At 40.2% G+C, this 22,452-nt stretch overlaps 1 protein-coding gene across 1 annotated transcript in view; it reads right to left on the bottom strand.

Annotated features, from left to right (window-relative positions):
• Positions 1-3,547: 3,547 nt before the first annotated feature.
• Positions 3,548-22,452, bottom strand: part of Taf2 (TATA-box binding protein associated factor 2) — a 67,786-nt gene continuing 48,881 nt past the window's right edge. Inside the window, exons 22-26 of the mRNA XM_050145221.1 lie at positions 20,264-20,288; positions 18,112-18,341; positions 16,143-16,248; positions 11,095-11,217; positions 3,548-5,026 (exon numbers count right to left, since the gene is read on the bottom strand). Coding sequence (XP_050001178.1) covers positions 4,767-5,026; positions 11,095-11,217; positions 16,143-16,248; positions 18,112-18,341; positions 20,264-20,288 — 744 coding nt within the window. The 3' untranslated portion in view covers positions 3,548-4,766. The remainder of the gene's footprint in view (positions 5,027-11,094; positions 11,218-16,142; positions 16,249-18,111; positions 18,342-20,263; positions 20,289-22,452) is intronic.

Here is a 22,452-nt window from a genome sequence, read left to right as displayed (position 1 = left end):
GTAAACTTACGATTTTTCCTTTTCCTTATTTTATTCTTTGGAAGCAAGCCACTAAGGCTACAGTAAAAGCCGATGGTGCCAGCACTGGAAAACAGCTCTGTGCTAGCGCACATTTGAGCTGAGGGGATTTCGCTGACCGACAATAAAAACTGAAGACAGAAGGGATGAGGAGTAGGGAGTGGGGAACGAATTTTCCCCAGCGAGGATTTCAGTGTGGATTAGCACGGCCTTTTTAAGCAGTCCGTGAGACTCTGGTGGCAACAACTTGCTTGTCTGCTCTTTGAAGAGTCATCCCCGTAAGATCAAGAAACAGAGCTGCAAATGCCAGTTTCCCCAAAACAAAGGAAAATGTGAAACTCAAAGCCACAGCACACAAGAAAGGGCTGCCAAGTACAGAGAAGGTAAATGGCGGCCCAAAGCCCAGCGGATGGCCAGCTCGGCTGCTCTCATTCAGCAAGAGAAAGAAGTCACACAAAAGGAGAAAATAGAAAATTACAAGTATAAAAAGCTGTAAGATTGCCATTATTTACCGAATAGTGGCTTTGAATGTTGCAAATGAGCAATCAGCACAGAAGCCAAGTACAAAATCAGTATAAAGGAAAGAATATTCAAGTATTCATACAAGAAAGAAGATTTATACAGTATAAGTGAGTTCCATTAGAATCCCTTCTGTTCTGTGGTCTAAAATGTCAGCAAACTTGCTCAGTAACTGAGAGTATCCTTAGGCTTCCTGCCCTACTTCCTAAGTGTGAGCTCACGGGCAAGTACAACCACTGCAGAACTGTAAATGATAAATTACCCTATCGTGACTCCTAAAATAAGTGTATTAACAGTGATAGCAACATCCCTAATAAGAATAACCACATTAAGGTATTATAGATTACTGCTGAACATCAGCTACAAAAACAATTTGACCTACATGAGTGCCAGGTCAGACAGGGCTGCAGTACAGTGGTTCTCAAACCTTGGTCATGGATCCTTTGAGGGTTAAAAAAAAAAAACCAAAAAAAAAACCCAACAACCCTTTCTCAGGGGTCACCTAAGACCACTGAAAAACACAGATATTTGCATAATGATTCATAACAGTAACAAAATCACAGTTATGAAGTAGCAATAAAAGTAGTTTTATGGTTGGGGAGTCACCACAACATGAGGAACTGTATTAAAGGGTTGACAGTCAGTGCTATAGTGAGAGTACCTTTTAGAAAAATTATTCAATACTTCCCAGAGAACCTAGAGAATAAAGAGGACCCTAAGAGGGACATACATGGATCTAACCTACATGATAAGTAAAAAAAGACAAGAGCTCTTGAGTAAATTGGGAGCGTGGGGATCATGGGACAGGGTAGAACTGGAGGGAGGAGGAAGCGGAGAAAAATATATACCTCAATAAAAACAACAAAAATCCAATACATATTAAAAGGTAGAATTATAGGGTTAGAAAATTAATTAGTGGTAATTTATCAAAAAGTAAAATTCTCAGAACAGAAAATTAATCAGTCATAATTTGAGGTGACGTGGGTCANGTCCCCCCCCCCCCCCCCCCCGCTTCCTTTTGGTTTTTCAAGTCAGGATTTCTCTGTGCAGTCCTGGCTGTCTTGGAAATTGCTGTGCAGACCAGGCTGGCCTCAGACTCACAGAGATTCACCAGCCTTCTCCTCCTGAGTGCTGGGTTAAAGGCATGCACCACCATGCCTGGCAGAGTGAAGGGTACTTTGAGGGTGATGGGGCTGTGATGGTGGAAACGCCATCTAAGTATCTGTTAAAGCTCAAGAGTACATGCCAGGAGGTGGTGGTGCACACCATTAATTCCAGCACTCCAGGAGGCAGAGGCAAGTGGATCTCTGTGAGTTCAAGGACAGCCTGGTCTACAGAGCAAGTCAAGATAGACAAGATTACAAAGAGAAACCCTGTCTCAAAGAACAAACAAATAACCTCCCAAAACACAAACCAACAAACAAAAAAGCTAAGGAGTACAGACTACAATAAATTTATTCTACATACGTAAATTACAAGCTAAAAAGAAATAGAAAAAAACCTATGAAGCCATTCTGAAAAGTAATAAAGATCAGCTCTAGCATATAAAACCCATCACAGTGGACAGAGCCACAAAGTCTAAAAGTAGAGCAGAATTTATAAAGAAACTTAGTATGTAATAGTAGTGTTGAATACACTGTCTTGAGTAGCATTCGGGAAGCAAAGGAAAACTGGATCGCTATGCGCCTTTCACTAGTAAGCTCCACGGGAATTCTCTCTGGGTGAAAGAAAAAACAAAAACATGTAAAAAGTATTCTAAACAACAAAAGAATTCTTCTAGAATCAGAATTATAAACCTTCTTACTATGACCAAGTTTTGAAACCATAAAATAAATTAAAAAATTAAACAATTTCTGCAAGTATGAATCATCTGCTATCATGAGTTTAAAAAGCTACAGTGTGTGCAAGCGTGAGCTCAAAAAGAACAAAACACTGTTAAAAAGATGCCTCTGGGGAAGGAGACAGAAACACTGAAGTGTATGTTGACCATGTATAATTAGCAATTCTCAATACCAGAAACCATTTTACTGTCTATTATGAACCAGCAGCGTAAGTAATTTGGCGTCACCACAAAATGTTCTTTTGGAGAAGCATCCGGCCTGACTAACTGGCTTACGATTTCACGGACGAATCCAAGGCCTAATACTGTGCCTTATGGAGATAGCAATTGTCTAGTATTACTCTCTGCAGCCAGGACACAAAAAAATTCTTTTGAAATGTCAAAGTTCCGAAATTTATATTATGGTGTACACCATGTTATTGTACACCGTAATATAAAACTTCCATTTTTCAAAACAAATTGGAGGTGGCTAACATGCAATTAATTTGAATTAGTAAGGGTAATTTAGGTTCTTTACCACCTGATCACAGGCCTAAACATGATGGTACACGTCTCTAATCCAGCTCTTGGGAGGCACAGACAAGAGTTCTATGAGTTCAAGCCTTCCCTGGTCTATGAACTGAGTTCCAAGGAGCCAGAGCTGCATGGTAAGACCTCAACTCAAACACACACCACTTGACCACACTCAGTCCAGGTCACGCTCACTGCTCTCTAAATCCTGTACATACCTGTTGTGGCAATTCCTTCAGCCCATAGCCTTTAAGATACCAGTCCACTTGGGCATAGTATCATATACTATAAATGGAGCCCTAAAGCTTGCATGCACGCTCTCTCTCTCTCTCTTCCGGCTGCTGGATTCGGTTCCAGTTCCCCGTTCAGGCAGAGAACTGTGATCTGTGAGTCTACCCCTAAATAAATACTTTATTATACTCAGTTCTGAGCTACTGTGGGATTTCTTTTTAGCATCCATCTCCATACACCCTTGCTCTGAAGATACTGTTTCTTCTGCTGAGACCTTACCCTCATCTCCGTCTACTGAAATTACCCTGCTACTGGGGACAGTTCGAATCCCTCTCTGTTCAAAGCTCTTTGCAAATGTGCTCTGGCACATTATGTACACATACCTGCCAGGAAGGTAACAAAATGATAAACTGATACAAAGGCAGAATATTCAACTTAAAAAAAGTTATTTATTATTTAAAAGTCCAGCATTATTGGATCCTTTTGAAATATTTATTCCGAGCATAGGAATTCAGTCAAACATTTTAGTAACAAGGGAAACGATAAAAACTAGATATGAAAAAAAATTTACCAGAGAACTTGGTAAATTCAGAAAAACAAAAAAATAACAAAAACAAAACACACCACCATACAAACTGTTAAAATAAGAAACCAAAACACTGCACATGTATTTTTAAACTGTTGCTGGTATCCTCCAATATGGGTCAAATTATCTATGTCCAAGCCGATAAATAACAAAACACACCTTCTTAAAGCATCATATTTTGTTATATATAGTAATTTTCATTACTTTGCTTTTCTGATACAGATTTTCATGTATCTCAGGCTGGCTTGTTTTAAAGGCATGTAGTACCATGCCGGCCTTATATACAGGGTAATTTTAGAAAAAAATACGAGTTATGTATGTAAACTGTTCACATTCAGCAACACATATTTTACATATGAACACATTCCTTTATACTTAACAGAAGACAAAACAAAATGTAATTTAAACATCTTGATTTTGGAGAGTCTGACTGTTCTGTTAAATTGCAACATCAAAATCACCAAATGTACTATCAAAAGATAGTTACTTTAAATGCTTTTAAAAATAATTTCTTTCCAAACTTTTTGTAATTTAGGATAAAAGGAAATATACGATTCTTAGCTCATAAATGATGATACTTATTTTCTATGGCTACACAGAAGAGCAGCCAAGAGGGTTGAGTCCTACAGAAAAGCCTGCCTTTCCAGCAACGCCAAGTGGTGTTATTCAGCACTTCATGGAAATGCTGGGTACCACAGATCTGGCAGTTCCTTCTGCTGATGCTCCTTTGCCCATGACATCCATCAGCGGCTTCCACGCATACCTGACCTTACAGTCCACAGGAGACCACATGTGAATGGGTCTGCAGGAGACATGAAGGCTTTTGTAAAAAGAAGTCACTCTGTGTTTTCAGGAAGAAACAAAGGATGGAACAGTTCATCCAGAACCAAAAAAACCAGTTCCTCCTTAGACCCCAGATATACAAAGAGCAGAAACTGAATGCCCAGAACTCCAGTGCACTCCAGCTTCTCTGTATTTCCCCTCGCACCATGCTCCACGGAGGACCAGGCTTTAGTAACACCATCTTCTGGGCGGGACTCTGGAGAGGGCTCTGCAGACACTTCAGTCTGAGAGGGAAGGCGAGCGCACAGACCTGCCGCTGGCGGGGCTGGAGAAGGCAAAGGGCTCCTTGTCCTTGTCCTTGCTGTCGTGCTTGTGTTTATGCTTGTGCTTGTGCTTGTGCTTCTTCTTCTTCTTCTTGTGCTCGTGGTGATGATGATGATGGTGCTCGCTGTGTCTAGAGGACGTAGACTCCTTAGCAAACACTGAGAGTGGAGCTGCTACCATGGAATGCACACCCATCTCCAAAGGCTGCTCTTTACCTTCAAGATTAAAACACCAAATGAATTTCTGTTGATAGTAAAAAGGCAGCTATCCTAGGAGGACGCTGGGGACAGTCTCATGCAGTATCCAAATACAACAGCCAATAAGTTCAACAGAATTGCCAGCATCTTGGCCAGGAGTCAACTAATTTAGGTCCATCTAGCCTATAGAAAATTTGCTAGTGTGTTAGCAAATCATCCTTTGAATGTAAGTATTTTCCAAGTATTATGATTAAACAATAGTGAATACCTGTGCACTATATACTAAAATCTATACTGGCCAATGAAAAAAAAAAAAAAACTCCTTCAAATACCATTCTGCCCTAAACTACCATGGGGGAAGGCTGTACTTTACTGAGTCACTCAGACTTAGAAAATTCCTAATGCACAAATATACTATCTCAGTTACTGATAATGGTATCTTAGTGAAAATGAAACACCCATTTAGTTGTTCAGACAGTTTCGGGAATATATAGGTAAAGGGAACCTCTTCTGAAGACCCAGGAGAGTAGGGAGGCAGTGAAAGGAAATGTTCTTAAAGACAGGAGTTATGTCAGCACAAAAGACAAGAAATGAAAACCAGGATACCGTGTTCTAGATGAGACTGTCCTGTTAACCTAAGGATGTGCTGAATCTCATCTAAGAAGCAACCTGTGTCCTCAAATACCCCCTTCAGTTCTAATAATCTGCTGACCCAGGAAACTATTAACAGACATGAGACTGTGCTATGACATGATCTTAATTTCAGTCTTAAAGAATTAAGTATAGTCCTCATGCTACAAGTACAGAAAAACAGACTCAGCTCACAAGACAAAGCCAGGGAATGGGACAAGGTTCACGGCACACAAACACCTGGGCTCCCTGCTCGTTGTGTGCCATTCTCCATCAACTGAGTCTGGCAACTGTCTAAACTATCTGCACTTCAGAGCCTCCGGTCCTGAGCTGCACAGGTTTCATCATCACTCCTAAACAGCGGCCAAGCTGCTTGGAATCAGAAAAGCCAACAGTTACCTTCGAAGTTGGGCTTCCCAGCAGAGGCAAAGGCTAAATGGACGTTTGCGCTTCACTCTTTCCTAGGGAACACCTACAACCACTTCAAAGGTGAACTCATCTTTGCCTGCAGGTCTCATGGCTCACATTAGGGTATCTTGACTACAAATCTTGAATTTTTCTTGACACAGAGAACACAGAAGTTAACTAGCTTTAAGACTCTGGGTGACAGGATCGACGGCTCCTGTGACAAAGCGCTGGCTCCAGTTTGAGCAGAATACTCATAAGATGAGCCTAGAGCATTAGATCCAACAGCAAGGAACTTCAAGTTCTGCCCAACTAACTCAGGAGTCAACCTTAAAAGACGTCTAAAGATATAGCAATTTCAATACTGATTGTGGATACTAAATATGAACTGAAACTGATCACCATTAAAGGATGCTGGCCAATGCATTTATTAACTGTACAGAGAGAGAGGCATTTCCTATATGGCTCACACCACTGAGTAATAATGAAGACAAATTTAGCTTTATAGAACTAATCCACCCTATAAATAAAAATGGAAAGATTAATTAGAATAGCATTACTTTGTAATCTTCAACGAGTTAATACATTTAGATCCTGAACATCCACAATAGTTGGCCTTGGAAAAGAGTCAATCAGATAGTGGATATTTCCAAATGGAAACATACACCACTGATAAACCTGAATCTAATTACATGTCTAGGTAGGACTGTAATTTTACAGAAATTACAAAGAACTCCATTATGTTAACTCTACCATAAATAAACAGAAAAATTATATACCTTAAAACTAGATAAAAATGCAATTTCTTTACTAAATACACTGCAGAGTGGAGAGAGAAAAAGATGTAGACTAGAATATAAATTTAAAGATATAAATGTTAAGAGGACTGCAATGTGTATTCTCAGGGGCACTGGCTTAAACAAATGCATTCTGAAAATAACAACCCGAGCCGTGGAGATGGCTCAGCATGGCTCAGTGGCATTCACTCTAAAACTGACAAAGCCCCTAGGTGATATGAAATGCCCTTTCTATTTTAGATAGTAGATATAGTAGAGGAAGAGACAACACATAATTCAAAACACCATAATTTCTCCACTTTGTGTTATACAAAAGATATTCTGAATTATTCTGTCCAATGTAAAATCTTCCGTAAGACCAAATTTGAACAAGCAAGCAAGCTGTAGTCAACTTAACATTTGTAAAACAAATAAAAGTATTTAATAAAAGCCCAACTTGCGAGCTCTGCAGTACATCTGATACAAATGCCTAAGAAGCAGTGAACAATCTACTAATTGTATTGACTTCTTTCCCATTAGGGAGGTATATGACCATATTTAAGACAAAGTCTGTAGTAGTTTCTATTAGGGAAGATAGGAATTCTGCTCTTTGATTCTTTAGATCAAATTTTTAAAAAAGCTGTTGAAATACATTATTGTAATTTATAGATTAAAAAGAAAAAAAAATCAGTCTGTTTTTCATGTTGAGTTCCAAAAGAAAAATCTCTAGGGAAAGCATCCAAGCTTTTTAAAACAAATTGTTTTAATTTCAAAGTAAGATTTCAAGTACCAGAATTGTGTTTTCTGAATTATGCAAGAAGGCATTACATAATCCAGCAGCCCGGGTGAGACAGCTGCAGGACTCCCCTCTTCCCCACAGGAATCACTAGGGAATTCCTTCTGCTCCACGTTCACGCCCTTCCCCTCTGCTCTTCATCCCCGCCATCACTAAAACGCTTAGGAGAAAGTCCTGCTGCCCCCTCTTGCAGTGGCGGAGAGGGAGCTCAGCACTGGGAGGGAGAGGCTCTAGGATGCTCTCTCTGTCACTCACAGAACCACACAGTCTTTCCTGCCTGTTCTCTTTCCCGCGGGAAAAGAGGAGGGAAAGGTAACGAAGGGAACCATGCTTACACCGCTCCTTTGTTACCCCATGGCTTGCTGGACCTATTGCCTCCACAAAATCAACTCTGAAATGTCTTCTTTACCTGCCCACACCCCGCCCCCCGGAAGAGAGAGAGAGAGAGAGAGAGAGAGAGAGAGAGAGAGAGAGAGAGAGAGAGAGAGAGAGAGAGAGAGAGTGTGTGTGAAGGAAGAGGAGGTGGTTAAAAGCATTTTATCACTGTCCTCTACTAACAGAATATGTGTGTCTTCTCCATCTGATAAAGCACTGTTTTGTTTCTATCCCTCCTAGATGAGGTCTGTAAGACATTCCCACTCCTGAGAATCATCTTGCTTCTGGCTCTAAGTCTTTGAGAAGTCGCCTCACCTCATGAGACAAAGAAAGCAAGGGACCTACATCAACAGCTCTCAACCTGGGGAAACAACATAAAGAAGGAACACCGCTAAAGGGCCTTTCACTTAGATATTTTGAGAAAAGCTGTAACTCATTGGATTTTTATATGCTGTCTATTCATTATTAGGCAACCAGGGCAAAATTTTTTCTAAGTTTTAGCAACAATGAATAAAAGAGACCTCAGCTAGATATGGCCCCAAACCCCACATGTGCTCTTCAATCTACAGTCTGTAGACCTAAGGGAGACCATCCCTTCTCTTTCCACTGTGCTCTTTCAGGAACCTAACTAATCCTGCACCCACACATTCCCAACTCTGAGAGAAGGCAGAGAGGAACTCCACCTCACAACCAACTTATTTGATGTTTCTTGGTTTAGACTAACACTGACTGTCTGACACCCCAGAAGCTGGATCTGAAAATCCTGCTCCTACAGGACACTATTACACCAGCCAGCAGAATGGCTCAGCACTTAGTGCTTACCAACAAGCCTGACAACCTGAGTCTCATCCCAGATCACAAGTAATAGCACGAGAGAACTGACGCCTGCAAACTCGGCTACATGTGCACTGTAACATAAGAGTATGCATGCACACACAAATAAATATACAAATGAGAAAGGAAGTAGGTCAATACTTCTGTTGCTTGTCATCTGTTAATAAAAGAGCTTTTGTTGTGTTTAAAAAAGCTACTTCATCTAATGTAACGATGTGTTAGGAAAAAGCTATATTTGAAATTCAAAATGCACACGCGCACACACACATGCACACACACACAGAGACTCCATTAGAATACTACCATTTGTAAAATATACTTTTCTAAATTAATATTGCCAGTGTATTCTTGCTTCCTCACATTGTTAACAGCTAAACCTCAACTTCCAGGCTTCTTTATTTCCCACCTCTAGTCCTGTATTTAGCTTCCTCTGATCTTCCCAAATGATGAGACTGGACAATACCATAAAGAAACTACAAAATAAAACTGAAAATGTATTTTTCAAAGTAATATTAGGACAATGATATAAAACCACACACAGTAAGTGTTAAGTATTTGCTTTTTATACCATTGATGTGCCGCATCACTAAAACATTCAAACACATGTATTCAAACTCATTTTGGAACAGAAACTGACTTGACTCTAGGAACCCAGAGCTGACTTTTACATAGCTAAGGAGAAGGTCAAAGAATCATTTTCAGACTAATGTTAAGAAATCTGAAACTCCTTCAGCTATAACTTAGTTGAGCAGACAACTCCCCATTTGTAGTAAACATTTGATATAATGAATTAGTGAAATCATACCAAACCAAAGTCACATGCACACAGAGGTTAGGGATGAAGTTTAGAACAGCATGTAGAAGCCCTGTGTTCAGTCTCCAGAGACACACACAGTTTAGAACACACACACACACACACACACACACAGTTTAGAACACACGCACACACACACACACAGTTTAGAACACACGCACACACACGCACACGCACGAGAAGGAGAGAAGGAAAAGATCAAAATGAGAGAAGTGAGGAAGGAGGAAGTGAGAGGAGGAGCCAAAGAAACAATCGCCAATCCCTTCATTCCTGAAAATGCAAGCCAAAGTCCCAGCTGGATTCCCTCTGAAACACATTGTGTGAATCTATTACATAAATGTACACACCTCACAAAAGGCTGTAGTCTGTGGTCTTAACACTAAAGCATTTTGAGCTGTTGCTTTTGGCTGAAGCCTACTATTAATCACAGTTGGTCCCCAAGTTCCTTCCTCAGATCAATAAACATTACTCTTCTGTTTATATCATACAAAAACATACATTATACAAGCAAAATCCACCCACTGAAACATAAGCAGAAATCCATAGATGTTTAAGGTTTACTAATGAGTTTTGGAAAGTCTTCAGAAGTGACTTGCTTATGTGGCTTTTTTTCTTACTCCTTTTCCTTCAACACTCAAATACTTAATCCTTCCTCCTGGTAGTTCACAGCATCTGACAGCTGCTGTTTATTTAGAGGATACTCTTTGCTTAGGAAGCAACAACAGACACAAGAAGCTGAAGACATGTAAAGGAGTAAACACATAATAAGTACAACTGAGCTGACCTTTCTTAGGAAAGTCCAATTATTAGAGGATAATTTAAACCTGTGTGTATGTGGTGTGTGTGTGTGTGTGTGTGTGTGTGTGTGTGTGTGTGTGTGTTTATGTGTGGCTCAGAGAACAACTTTACTTCTCTCCTTCCATCATGTGGGTTCTGGGGATCAAGCCCAGGTTATCAGGCTTGGCAGCAGCCACCTTTACTACAGAGCCATCTTGCCAGTCCTGTATGGAATAACTTTAAATGTAAGTTGTGTATGTCTGCACTGCGTTTTCATGAATGAAACAGCAATCCTGAGCACTGGGTGAAAAAATAAGGGGCTACTCTGTGGGTTATATAAAGGCACAATGATAGCAATTCTAAGGGTTGTGTTGAAAATGACGTCTGACTGTAAGGCAAGAGCAAACAGTCACAGGTATTACAATGTGTGTGGAAAAGCATAATGAATCTATTTTTCTTCTTGCTGTTACTTACAAATTTTCTATAACAGAAACACAACTTTTGAAACAGATAAACACTAACCTGAAACAGTCTTTAGACTTACAAAATATAAAACCAATGTATTGCAAGAAAACTAAGTTTCCTATCTTTTCAGTATTTTTTAAATTGATAAATTAACTCTGAATTTAGATTTGCTTGAGACAAAAACAACATAAAACAAAAAAAAAAGTAACTGTACCTATTCCCTTTCGGGACAGTTCCATACTCCACGGGGGTTTTGTAGGTGGTATGATGTCACAGCCTAATGAATGCTGGGGCATTAAGGAAGATCTGGAGCTAGATGGTCGATATTTAGAAAGCCCTAAAAGATCAAGTGAAAGGGAAAATATATTTAGCAGAAAAAAAGCTTGACAGGTTTCACGTGTGAGCTTTAAAACCAGAAACAGTTTAATCCTAGTAAAACTCTAATCATAAATGAATACAATATTAACGTTATTAAAGATCACAAGTAACACTTTGTTCAATTGCCTCCATCTGAGGAAATTCATAGTCGAGCGGCAATAAACTTGAAAGACTTGCCGAACACATAAACTAGACCCCATACTCTGTTGCAGAAGCCATTTCCCATATTTTATTGCTTTTTGGCATTTGCATATAGCTTGTAAAATTTTCTAAAAACATTTCAATTATCAAACTTACTGAATATATCAAAATAACGTAGGGATTACAAATGCATTTAAAGAATTAGCTTAGCGTTATAACATGAACAGGATTGTAATAGAATTCAGGAGAGGTCAAACTCTAGTCCCAAACTTATCAAATAAATCAGAAATGTGTTCTACAAGGGACCTTGGGACTGTTATATAAGATGGAGACTAAAGGCTGCCTACCGATGACCCGAGAAAAGGAAAGTCAATAATAATAAAATCTAAATCAGGCCTGGTGACTCATGCCCTTAATCCCAGCACTTGGGTGGCAGAGGCAGGTGGATTTCTATGAGTTCAAGGCCAGCCTGGTCTACAAAGTGAAATCCAGGACAGCCAGGGAACACAGAGAAACTGTCTTGAAAAAACAACAGAAAAAAAAGGGAGGGAGTTCTTTCTACAAGGCATGGGGCAGGAGGGATGGGAAATACACAAAGGTGGTAACAATAATACAAAAGTTTCCTATTTTCATTTCCAAGGTCATCAGTGATATCAGCAGGATTTAACAGATTTTACCTGTGCTCCTGTGGTTTTTACAGTTTTTTTTTTCTTTTTTAATTTATTTACTTAATGTGCATTGGTATTTTTGCCTGCAGGTATGTATGAGGGTGTCAGGTCTTGGGAGTTAAGACAGCTGTGAGCTGCCATGTGGGTGCTGGGAATTGAACCCAGGTCTTCTGGATGAGGAGCTCTTAACCACTGACCCATCTCACTGGTCTGCATCTTTTACAGTTTGATGTTGACAGTTCAGCAGTTTGTCTTCTGTTCTGAGTGGCAACAGAGACTGAACCCTCAAGACTAGGCTGATGAATAATAAAGCCAGAAGTGGCCAGACCAAAAGAGGTATCAATTGCAACACAGAAATTCAAGAAAAATGAAAAGCAATGACTCCCCCAAAAGATCCTAAGTCCTCAACTACTGAATTCAAGACACCGAAATACTTAAAATTTTAACTAACAAAAATGAATGGCTTCAAATATATCATGAAAAGTAGATGAAGAAACTCAACAACACAAAGAAAGTAAAACAGGAACTGAGTGATACGGATAAAAAAAGTGTCTCTTCTATAGCACTGTAAAAGATTAATTCAGGTAGAAAATTAAGATTTGAGAAAATAATGTTAGAAATGAAAAAAATGAATTAAGTACAAACTACACTGAAGCCACTAACAACAGAAGAGTGAGTGTCAGGACGGAAGACTAGGTTGACGGAGGAAAAGGACCCTACTGCACAGCCTAAAACCCTGACTATAATTCCTGAGACCCATATGATGGAAGGAAGAGAACTGACTTCTTCAAATTGTCATACAACTTTCACCTGTGTACTGTGGAATGTATACACACACACGCACACATGCACGCACTCACACATATACCAAAAGAAATGCTGAATTCAAATACCAATAAATAAGAATGGGAAAAAATCCAAACAGTATAATCGCAATGTCGAAGAACTCTGCATATGATCAAGAGATAAAAACCTAAGAAAAATATCCACAGACTAAAAGGAAGAACTGAGATAAAATACTAAAGACAGAAACTATTCAAGAACATTACAACAGAAAATACCTCAAATCTGGAGAAACAGACATCCAAACACAAGAGGTATTTACAACCCCAACTAGACATGAGTGGAGAAGAAATCTTTCCACGATATGTAACAGTGAAAATTTAAAAAATACAGAGCAAAGAAAAAACACCGAAAGCTGCAAAAACTGACTTCTACAAAGTAGATGCTTGGCAGCATGTTTGCTTAGTATGTATAGAACGCTGGATTCGGTCCCCACCTAGTACAAAACCAGACATGGAAGCTGGGCATGGCAGTGCAGGCCTTTAATCCCAGCACTCAGGAGGCAAAGCCCAGACAGATCTTTGTGAGTTTGAGGCCGCCCTGGTTTACAAAGTGAGTTCCAGGACAGCCAGAGCTGTTACACAGAGAAACCCTATCGTGAAGAATAAAAAAAATCAGACATGGGTAGTCAACATCTATAATTCTAGTACTTAGGAGGTAGAGGAAGGAGGATAAGAAATTCATCATTGTCTATACAGCAAGTTCAAGGCCAGTCAGTGATACGAAAGATCTAGCATTTAAAGAAAAAAAAAGTAATACATATATTAAAAGCGACAAGGGAGATAGTAACACATTTACAAAGAAAAACACATCAGACTCTCATCAGCAACCCGAGAGCCAGGAAACACGGAAAGACACACTAAGCCCTGAAATCAAACAGCTGCTAACTATGACTGCTAAAGTCAACAAGGATTTTTTTTTAATTGCTAAGAGAAATAGACACTTCAGAGCATGCCAAACTAAGATAACTCATAATGACCAAACAACCACTACAAAGATCCTTAAAGGAAGAGCATATACAGAATTTTCATGGAAAGATAATGCTCTCCTAGAAGCCATGGGCAAAGGAGAACCCCAATGCCAGGTGCAGTGCATCCCCCATGAGTTGTTTGTCACAGAGGCTGCAGATGCCCCCGAAAGAGTAAAGGCTATGGGAATGGAGGATGGCTCAGCAGTTAAAAGCATTTGCTGTGCTTCTGAAGGATGTGAGTTCAGTTACAAGCACCCTTGTCAAGAGGCTTACAACTTTTCTAACTCCAACTCAGGGGAATCAGACAACATGCTCTTCTGGCTTCGGAGGGTACTTGCATAAACACACACATACATAAACCTAAAAAAAAGAATGCAGGCTTTGTCGCTGTTCTAGGTGGCCAGCCAAACCTTTTTACTGATGACACCATATGCTTTGGTTGCAGGAGACAAAGAAATGTAGAAGTGAATTGGAAGCTCCCTCTCTGCTTACAGAGTTTATGGTGCAGGAAGGTGCAATGTAGGCTGCTGGAGAGGGAACTCACTCCTAGTCTCACCCAGCTGTAGACCATGTGGGCTACAAAACTGACCTGTCAGGAAAGTATGTCTACTGGGGTAACAAAAGCATGACTATTTGTGGGATAACCAACTGTTCTGCGATAATAATACACACCTGATACTATAAACCTGGTCATAGCCGATGACTGAGAGGACATGGGCTCAAGCAGGGAACACATGACCACTGTTGAACATGTCAAACTGTCTTCTAAATATTTATGTTTAGTCGAAGACTTCTGTGGCTCTTAGCAGGTGAAGGTAAGTGTAGATTTATAACTGGCCAAAGTGCTAAGAATAAATGGCAGAAAAAGGCTCATCTTAAAATAAAGTGTCTATATCCCTTCCCTCACCAGAGACTCACAGAACATGACAGAAAAGATGGCAGAAAGAATTTAAGATCAAGAGTAACCATGGCACACAGCAGGAACAGACATCAGCACATTCCCATCATAAAGGAGGTAAAGCCCCATCTCTTTCTGTGGTAATTATTGCTAACAGCTGCTTGAGGAGGGGTATCATCAGCTAGTGGCACAGCCACCAAAAAACCAGGTAGGAAAAAATAAAAGGTTCAGAGGGAAAGGAAATGGGGTGTGTGTGTGTGTGTGTGTGTGTGAGAGAGAGAGAGAGAGAGAGAGAGAGAGAGAGAGAGAGAGAGAGAGAGAGAGAGAGAACACAAAAAAGTTTAAAGAGGAAGGCTAGATAACTGGACTAGAAAACTTAGAGTCAACAATTGTCTCCAAGAAGATAACTCACTATCGGACAATCCCAGACTGACAATCCCAGTGCAGAAGTCAGCCTATTAAGCACAGGCTGAGAACAAGCTGCTACAGCTCTTGTGACATCTGATGATGCACACCTCCAATCAAAACACATTAAGACACAGGGGGCCAGTTTAACATAATAATAAAGGAAACATAAAGACCATTACAAAAGTACAGACCAGTACTAGAGTTGACTTTTCTGTTTGTTTTTCTCAAGACAGAGTGTCTCTGTGTAGCCCTAGCTGTCCTGGAACTTGTTCTGTAGACCAGGCTGGTCTCGAACTCAAGAGATCAGCCTACATCTGCCTCCCAAATGTTGGGATTAAAAGCGTGTACAACTACCAGCTGGCTTAGGATTTTAAATAATCAGAAAAAAAGAGAAAAAGTATTCAAGGGGGTAAAAAAGAAATCAAACTCATAACAGAAAAAATGTTAAAAAAAATAAATCTAAGCTGAGGAGATGGCTCAATCAGTAATATACTAGTTTCATAGGCATGAGGACCTGAGTTTGGACCACCAAGACCCACCGCTATAATACAACAAACTAAAAGAAGCAGCACTTGTAAGCTGATTATTGTGTGTGCATGTTTGTACACATGCATTCACATACGCAAGCACAAACGCATGCCATAATACGCAGATGGAAGGCAGAGATTTATGAGGTCGGTTCTCTCCTTCCACCTTCACAGGGTTCCAAGGATTGAACTCAGGGCACCCGGCTTGCATATCAAGTGCCTTTACCCACTGTGCCATCTGGTCAGACCTCCAAAAAGTACTTTCTACAATTTATTATTTTGTCAGTGTAAATTATACTGATATAGTCTGAGAATTTTATATTGCCTTCCCATTTTTATTCTGCTCATTTGAAATAAATGAGCAGATCTTAGAATGGATATATGTCAACAGTCTCCACCTCCCCTGGGACCATGGTACATTATCCTTACCTGGAGTAGATGGCCTTTCAAGCATGTTCAGATGATGGGAAATGAAGGCCTGACTATCATGAACAGTATCCATATCAACCTCCTCCTCATCTTGAGAACTTGAAAACTAGAGCACACACAACAAAAGAACAGAGATCCATGGCATCACTTTATGTACAGACGTGATCTTTCAAGACAGCAGAAGAAAGGCCGAAGAACAGACCCATTATAACTTTAAGAAAAATAGTCTCTTTCCTTCAAAAGGCACTGAAACAAATATTGGGGGACCAGCCCCCAAAGCGGCTGGTAAGATATTACTGTGAATAGGAACTAAGGCCCATGCCTGTATTGTGAGAAGAACTGGTGAGCTATAGTGGAACGCACTTTCCCAAATGTCAAGAAATAAGCAGTAAGTTAAATACCTGGATGGAATCTTTAGGAGACTTGGATTCTTTTATGATTTGGTGTTTCTGACATGCTCCTGCTAAGGAAATCCTACAGACAGTCCTACATAGCTAACATGGTAACCTCCATCTCTTACTCAGATGGCGAGCTTAACCTCACTGCTAGCCCCCTCTTCTTCTTCAGCATCTCACCAGGCTCTAGTGGGACCCCCAGGGGGCCAGCCTGCTCTTCATTCCTGTTCACAATATTGTTGCACACTTAGTACATCGTGATCCTGCGGCAATACTTAAAATCGAAAATAGATTTCTGGAAACAAGCAGCTTGTAGTACAGCCGAAAGCTGAACAGCTATGACAACCGCAGAGTAGAGCATGCCCAGTGACCAAAAGTGAAGAGGAACCGATGTAAAATGTTTAGCCCTTTCCTGTCTTTTATGGGGGCAGAAGTGTCTGTCAACTTTTAGAGATTTTCCCCCCATCTCATGTTTTCTTAAAGATGTATTTTTAATCCTTTTAAATCACAATTACGTGTTTGTATCTGTGTGTTTATGAGGGATATTCACATGTGTGCAGTAACGGGAGGTCAGAAAAGGGTACTGATTCCATGGGGCTGCAGTCAGAGGCTGCTGTGAGCCACCCGACAGGGGTGATGGAAACTGAACTCGAGTCGTTTGGAAGAGCAGTAAACACTTTTAGTGGCTTAGCCATGGGTCCAGCCCTAAAAGGCTGCATCCTCTGATGTCATTTTCTCCGTGTGCTCATGGATATATCAATGTACGTGGGAAAGGATTCCTACCCGAGAGCTATTTAGAAGGGGATTTGTCTTAGTACTCCCCAACCCAAACCTTAAACACACTTTATATTCCAGATAACATGGTGTCAAGTGTCAAGACACAAGGAAGCAGGGAACAGCCAAGAGAACAGTCTGGTCTGAGTACTGCTGAAAATGGAAGGCTGGAGCATGGCAGAAACTGTCATCTGTATGAAAATCATTTCTGGAAAAATCCTTTTATGGAGAAATGATTCACACACTCTTGCAATTTATAATGCAGAGTTACGTTTTCTAAAGGCAAAACCACAATTTTTAAATATTATAAAATGTAATGTACCATCTCCTCCCAAATCATCAGATTATCCATTCATTCAATATTTATTTTCTTTTCAAAACCATTTGCCAGGAGCTTGTCCTGTTTAGAACTGCCCCACAGCTCTAACTGCGCAGAAATAACAACTTACAGGCAGGATCTCAAATTCAATGGTTTGCCATTGATACAAACAGACAAGGCTGAAGCACAACAGCTCTATGAGCTGACTATATGCAGTTTATGCTGTGCTATGCAGAGAAGAAACCCTATGGTCCAAAAGACTTTGACATCACCACACAAGCAGACCAGAGCACATCTGTTACGGTTAGTCACATGATGACAGTGACATTTTATGAATTGTAAAATGCTAAGCAAACACAAGCTGGGGGTTAAAAAGGCAGTGACCCGAGGCTAGAGAACTGACTGGTTCAAAGAAGACACTGTCCTCCTCAGGTGGCGCTACATAGTGAGGCTCTGTCTTCTGTACTACCGTGACACTCACAGGGTTCTGGAATCCAGCAAGCTGTGCATGACAGCCGGCATTACTCGCAGATTCCTGGGCGCCTGCTCCAGTTTCTGGAATTATGGTAGGATTCAAGACAGCTTTTTTCTCCTTGAGATTAAGAACAAGCCCGAGCTCTGGCAAGGGTAAACAGGAAGGTCTACTGAGGCCAAACAAAGTGAAGTACAAATCCACAGCACCACACCGTAACCTCCAGTCATGGGCAGTACCTAAGAGGAGACAGAGAAAACTTTGTTACCACACCGTTCATCTTACAATCAATTAATTGAGTGTGTTTTGAGCACGTATGTGTGCAGGTGCGGTGGTGAAGTGTAGAAGTCAGAGGACAATCTGCAGGAGTCAATTCCTTCTCTCCATCACGTGGATTCCAGAGGGCAAACTAAACCATCAGACTTGGTGGCGAGTGCCTTTAACTGCCATGCCATCCGGCCAGCACAAGTGGAAATCTGCTATTCAATAAGCTGTTCTGACTTTAAATATTTCTTTCCATCCTTCTTCTTCAACAATTATTCTACATGCATTCATTCTCTGCCCACTTGCTAGAACAACAGTATTCAATTACTAAGATACATATCCTACCTGTAAATTCACAAATTTGAGGTTTTAAGTATGATAAGGAAATGGACTGGGAAGGTGGTTAATAAGCAGGCAAAAGTGCTTGCCACCAAGCCTGACCACTGGAGGTTGATCCCTGGGACCTACAGAGCGGAAAAGGAGAAACTGACTCCCACAACTTGTCCTCTGAATTCTACACATGCAACCACACTCATATGCAAAATCACAAATTAAATATAGTATAAAAATTAAGTATGGCACAAAAAATGTACAACTTCTTGATATAACGTAATTCTAAATGAGGTTTATTATGGAGGAAGAAAATACTTTGTTCAACATTTTCATATTGTTTCTGAAGTCAATTAAGCAAATCTTCCTACACTTAGTTATTTTTTTCTCAATGGCTATAATGTTCTCCTCTACATACTTTAAATGAAACCAATTTTAAAAGTCTCTACACTCAAACCATTGCCAGCTGGGTTTTTTGTTGTTGTTGTTTTAGGTTTTCGAGATAAGGTTTCTCTGTATAACAGCCCTAGATAATCTGAAACTCACTTTGTAGACCAGGCTGGCCTCAAACTCACAGAGATCCCGAGTACTGGGATTAGAGACATGTGCCACCACACCTGGCTGCCAGCTGCTGTTTTTGACAATCTCATGCTGCCCAGGCTAGTCTGAGCTTGCTAAGTACTGAGGGATTATTGTGATTATGATACAGCTTCTGAGTCCTAGGATTAGAGATGTACCAAGCTTATATGGTGTCAGAGATAAAAGTCAGGGCTGTGTGGCTGTGTGCATGCTGGGCAAACTTCTATCAAATGAGTCACATTCCCAGTCCAGTGCATTTGTTCTTGATATAAATTTAAATACTGCCCCCAGATAATCCAGGAGACCCAACAAAGCACACAGGATTCAGCAAGACTTTGTGACATCAATAATGATTAAACTTTTTTGCTTATATCCCCTTTCTTAAAAGAACAACCATTAAGACGATGATAGAGTAGGAAAATCCTTGATGTTGTCCTTGAGGTAATTTTTTTTTTAATTTATTTATTATGTATACAGAATTCTGCCTCCATGTATGCCCACACACCAGAGGAGGGCGATGGTTGTGAGTCACCATGTGGTTTCTGGGAATTGAACTCAGGACCTCTAGGAGAGCAGCCAGTGCTCTTAACCACTGAGCCATCTCTCCAGCCCCAATAAGAGAATTCTTTATAACTTGCTATGCCTTCCTCAATTTTTTGAGCTATTATAGTTAGTCACATACTCTTATTAATATTTGAGGGGGCACATTTTGTACAAAAGATTTACTGCTGCATAATTCTTTAAAAGTTTCTGAAGTTTGTGCTCATTCCCTAGCTCTAAACAAGAGACAATGACCGCTTCACAGTAACAAGTAAAGTAGTAAACTCTGCATATATGACAACCTTCCATGAGGAGGGAACACTAATGAAAACCAACAAACAGCATCCTAGCTCAGACTAGTTTACACACCATTTTCTGATATTCGTTTTCTTTTTTAAAAACAAAGCCCCTCCACTTTCATTTTATCATTTCTTCAAGAAAGCTCTACCGGTGTACTTCCCATGGCTACTGCACTATGCGAGAGTGCAGAAGTTATACAGCGCTTAGCGTTTCAGAAAGAGTAAGATAGTAAAGAGTAAATCTGGAAAATTGAAATATTGGAATTTAGCATTTGTGATTCAACAAGTTACCAATGGCTAGCATGGCAAGCTATTTTACATATTCTAGTCAGAAAAAAAAGCATCAAACTCAAAAATTTTAAGTATTAGAAAATAAAAAAATTAAATTACAATAAATACCCACTCATCTTGTAAAAACCATTTAAACAAAAATAATTTCAGCCTAGCTTTTGATTTAGCCTTTAATCAAAAGCAGTATTACAATTTCAGTCTATTAAGAGTTATAACAAAAACTGTTTATAGAGTTATTGTTGTCTGAGGTTTCTCTCCTGCCCAGTTCCGGCAGTTGTTAAGTCCCAAAGAAACACAAAGAGGTCTACATTAATTAGAAACTGATTGGCCAGTAGCCAGGCAGGAAGTATAGGTGGGGCAACCAGGCAGGAAGTAGAGGTGGGATGGTAGGAACAGGAGAATTCTGGAAAGAGGAAAGCTTATTCTACAATTGTGACCCAGACACAGAAGAAACAAGATGTGACTGCCTCGCCGAATAAGGTACTGAGCCACATGGCTAACTAACATAGGACAAGAATAATGGGCTAAAATAAGTTATAAGAGTTAATAAAAAGCCTGAGCTAACAGGCCAATCAGTTTATACTTAATATAGACCTCTGTGTGTTTCTTTGGGACTTAACGACTGGGGAAACTGGGCAGGACAAAAATCTCAGACAACAGAATGGCGCCACGTTGGGCACTAAATTGTAGGAGGGCCCGCTTGTTTGTCCCGGTGGTCTGGCTAGCTTAGCCTTGAAATAACCACATAGAAACTGTATTCATTAAATCACTGTTTGGCCCATTAGCTCTAGGTTATTATTGGCTAACTCTTATATCTCAATTTAACACATTTCTATTAATCTGTGTATCACCACAAGGTCGTGGCCTACCAGCAAAGTTTCAGCACACCTATCTTTGGTGGCGGATCAGGGAGTCTCTCTGGCTCCACCCTTCTTTCTCTCAGCATTCAGTTCTGTCTTCCCTGCCTATCTAAGTTCTGCCCTATCAACGGTCTTAGGCAGTTTCCTTATTCACTAAAGGTAATGACAGCACACAGAGGGGACTTCCACATCAAGTTATGAGATTTATAAATTCATAGATTTAATAACCCAATTAAATAAAAATGACTTACAAACTACCAAGGCTGCTGAAAGTATAGCCAACTAACCAAGATCCTGAGTTTGATTCCCCAACACACTAGGAGAGAAACCAACTACACACAAAGCTCAAATATATGAGAAGCACAGCACCAAGTATTTAATGTGAGGTAGACACCATGCTTTACAAACACCAAGTTGTTTATTTCTCAGTTTTCAGAAACAGGTTTCATAATGATGTTTCATTATGTAAACATCAGAGATTAAACCAGTTGTACAGAGTAACAACTGAGCTGAGGTTTAACCTCAGCAAACCGATCCCAGCACTAGCGCTCCTATGCATCATGCCTTTCCACTCCTTGACCTCACTCAAAAGGATGGGAACTCATACTACAGTAAGATGGCATGCTCTCTGAGATTGAGAACAGGGAACAGTAGTATGCAGTCTTTAAAACTACACATTCTCTCTTATTCTACATTCACTCGCTGTCCTGGAAAAATAAAAATGAAATTAGTTATCTCTGATCAAGGCTTCTAGGGGGCTAAAGAAAAGAGGTGGGAAGACTACGAAGGTTTGTGTTTAATAGCCCTTTTAACTACTTAAAAGACATGCAAAGTCTGCAGTTTTTATTTCTGTAACCACAGTATGGAACAAAGTAAACACATTCTAACAGATGTTCTAACTTTAATGTAAAGGTGAGACATCCTATTTTAAAGGGTGGAGAGGGGAGGAGCTGGAGAGTATGTCACAGAGTGAAGTACAAGCAACTGTGCATGATGCCCTGAGTGTGATCCCAGTACCTATGTAAAAGCCAGGAATGGTGACATGCCCCTGGAATTCCTGCACAGTAGGGAGTCAGAAACAGAAGTCATTGGGCTCTCTGGCCAGTCAGAACCAGTTACACACACACACACACACACACACACACACACACACACACACACAGATACACAGTCTCTCTCTCTCTCCC

This window comes from Alexandromys fortis, unplaced genomic scaffold, assembly GCF_014885135.2.
Source record: "Alexandromys fortis isolate MF-2015 unplaced genomic scaffold, M_Fortis_MF-2015_v1.1 scaffold_2_1_26212458, whole genome shotgun sequence".
NCBI lineage: Eukaryota > Metazoa > Chordata > Mammalia > Rodentia > Cricetidae > Alexandromys > Alexandromys fortis.
This window is presented reverse-complemented; position numbering and strand designations above follow the sequence as displayed.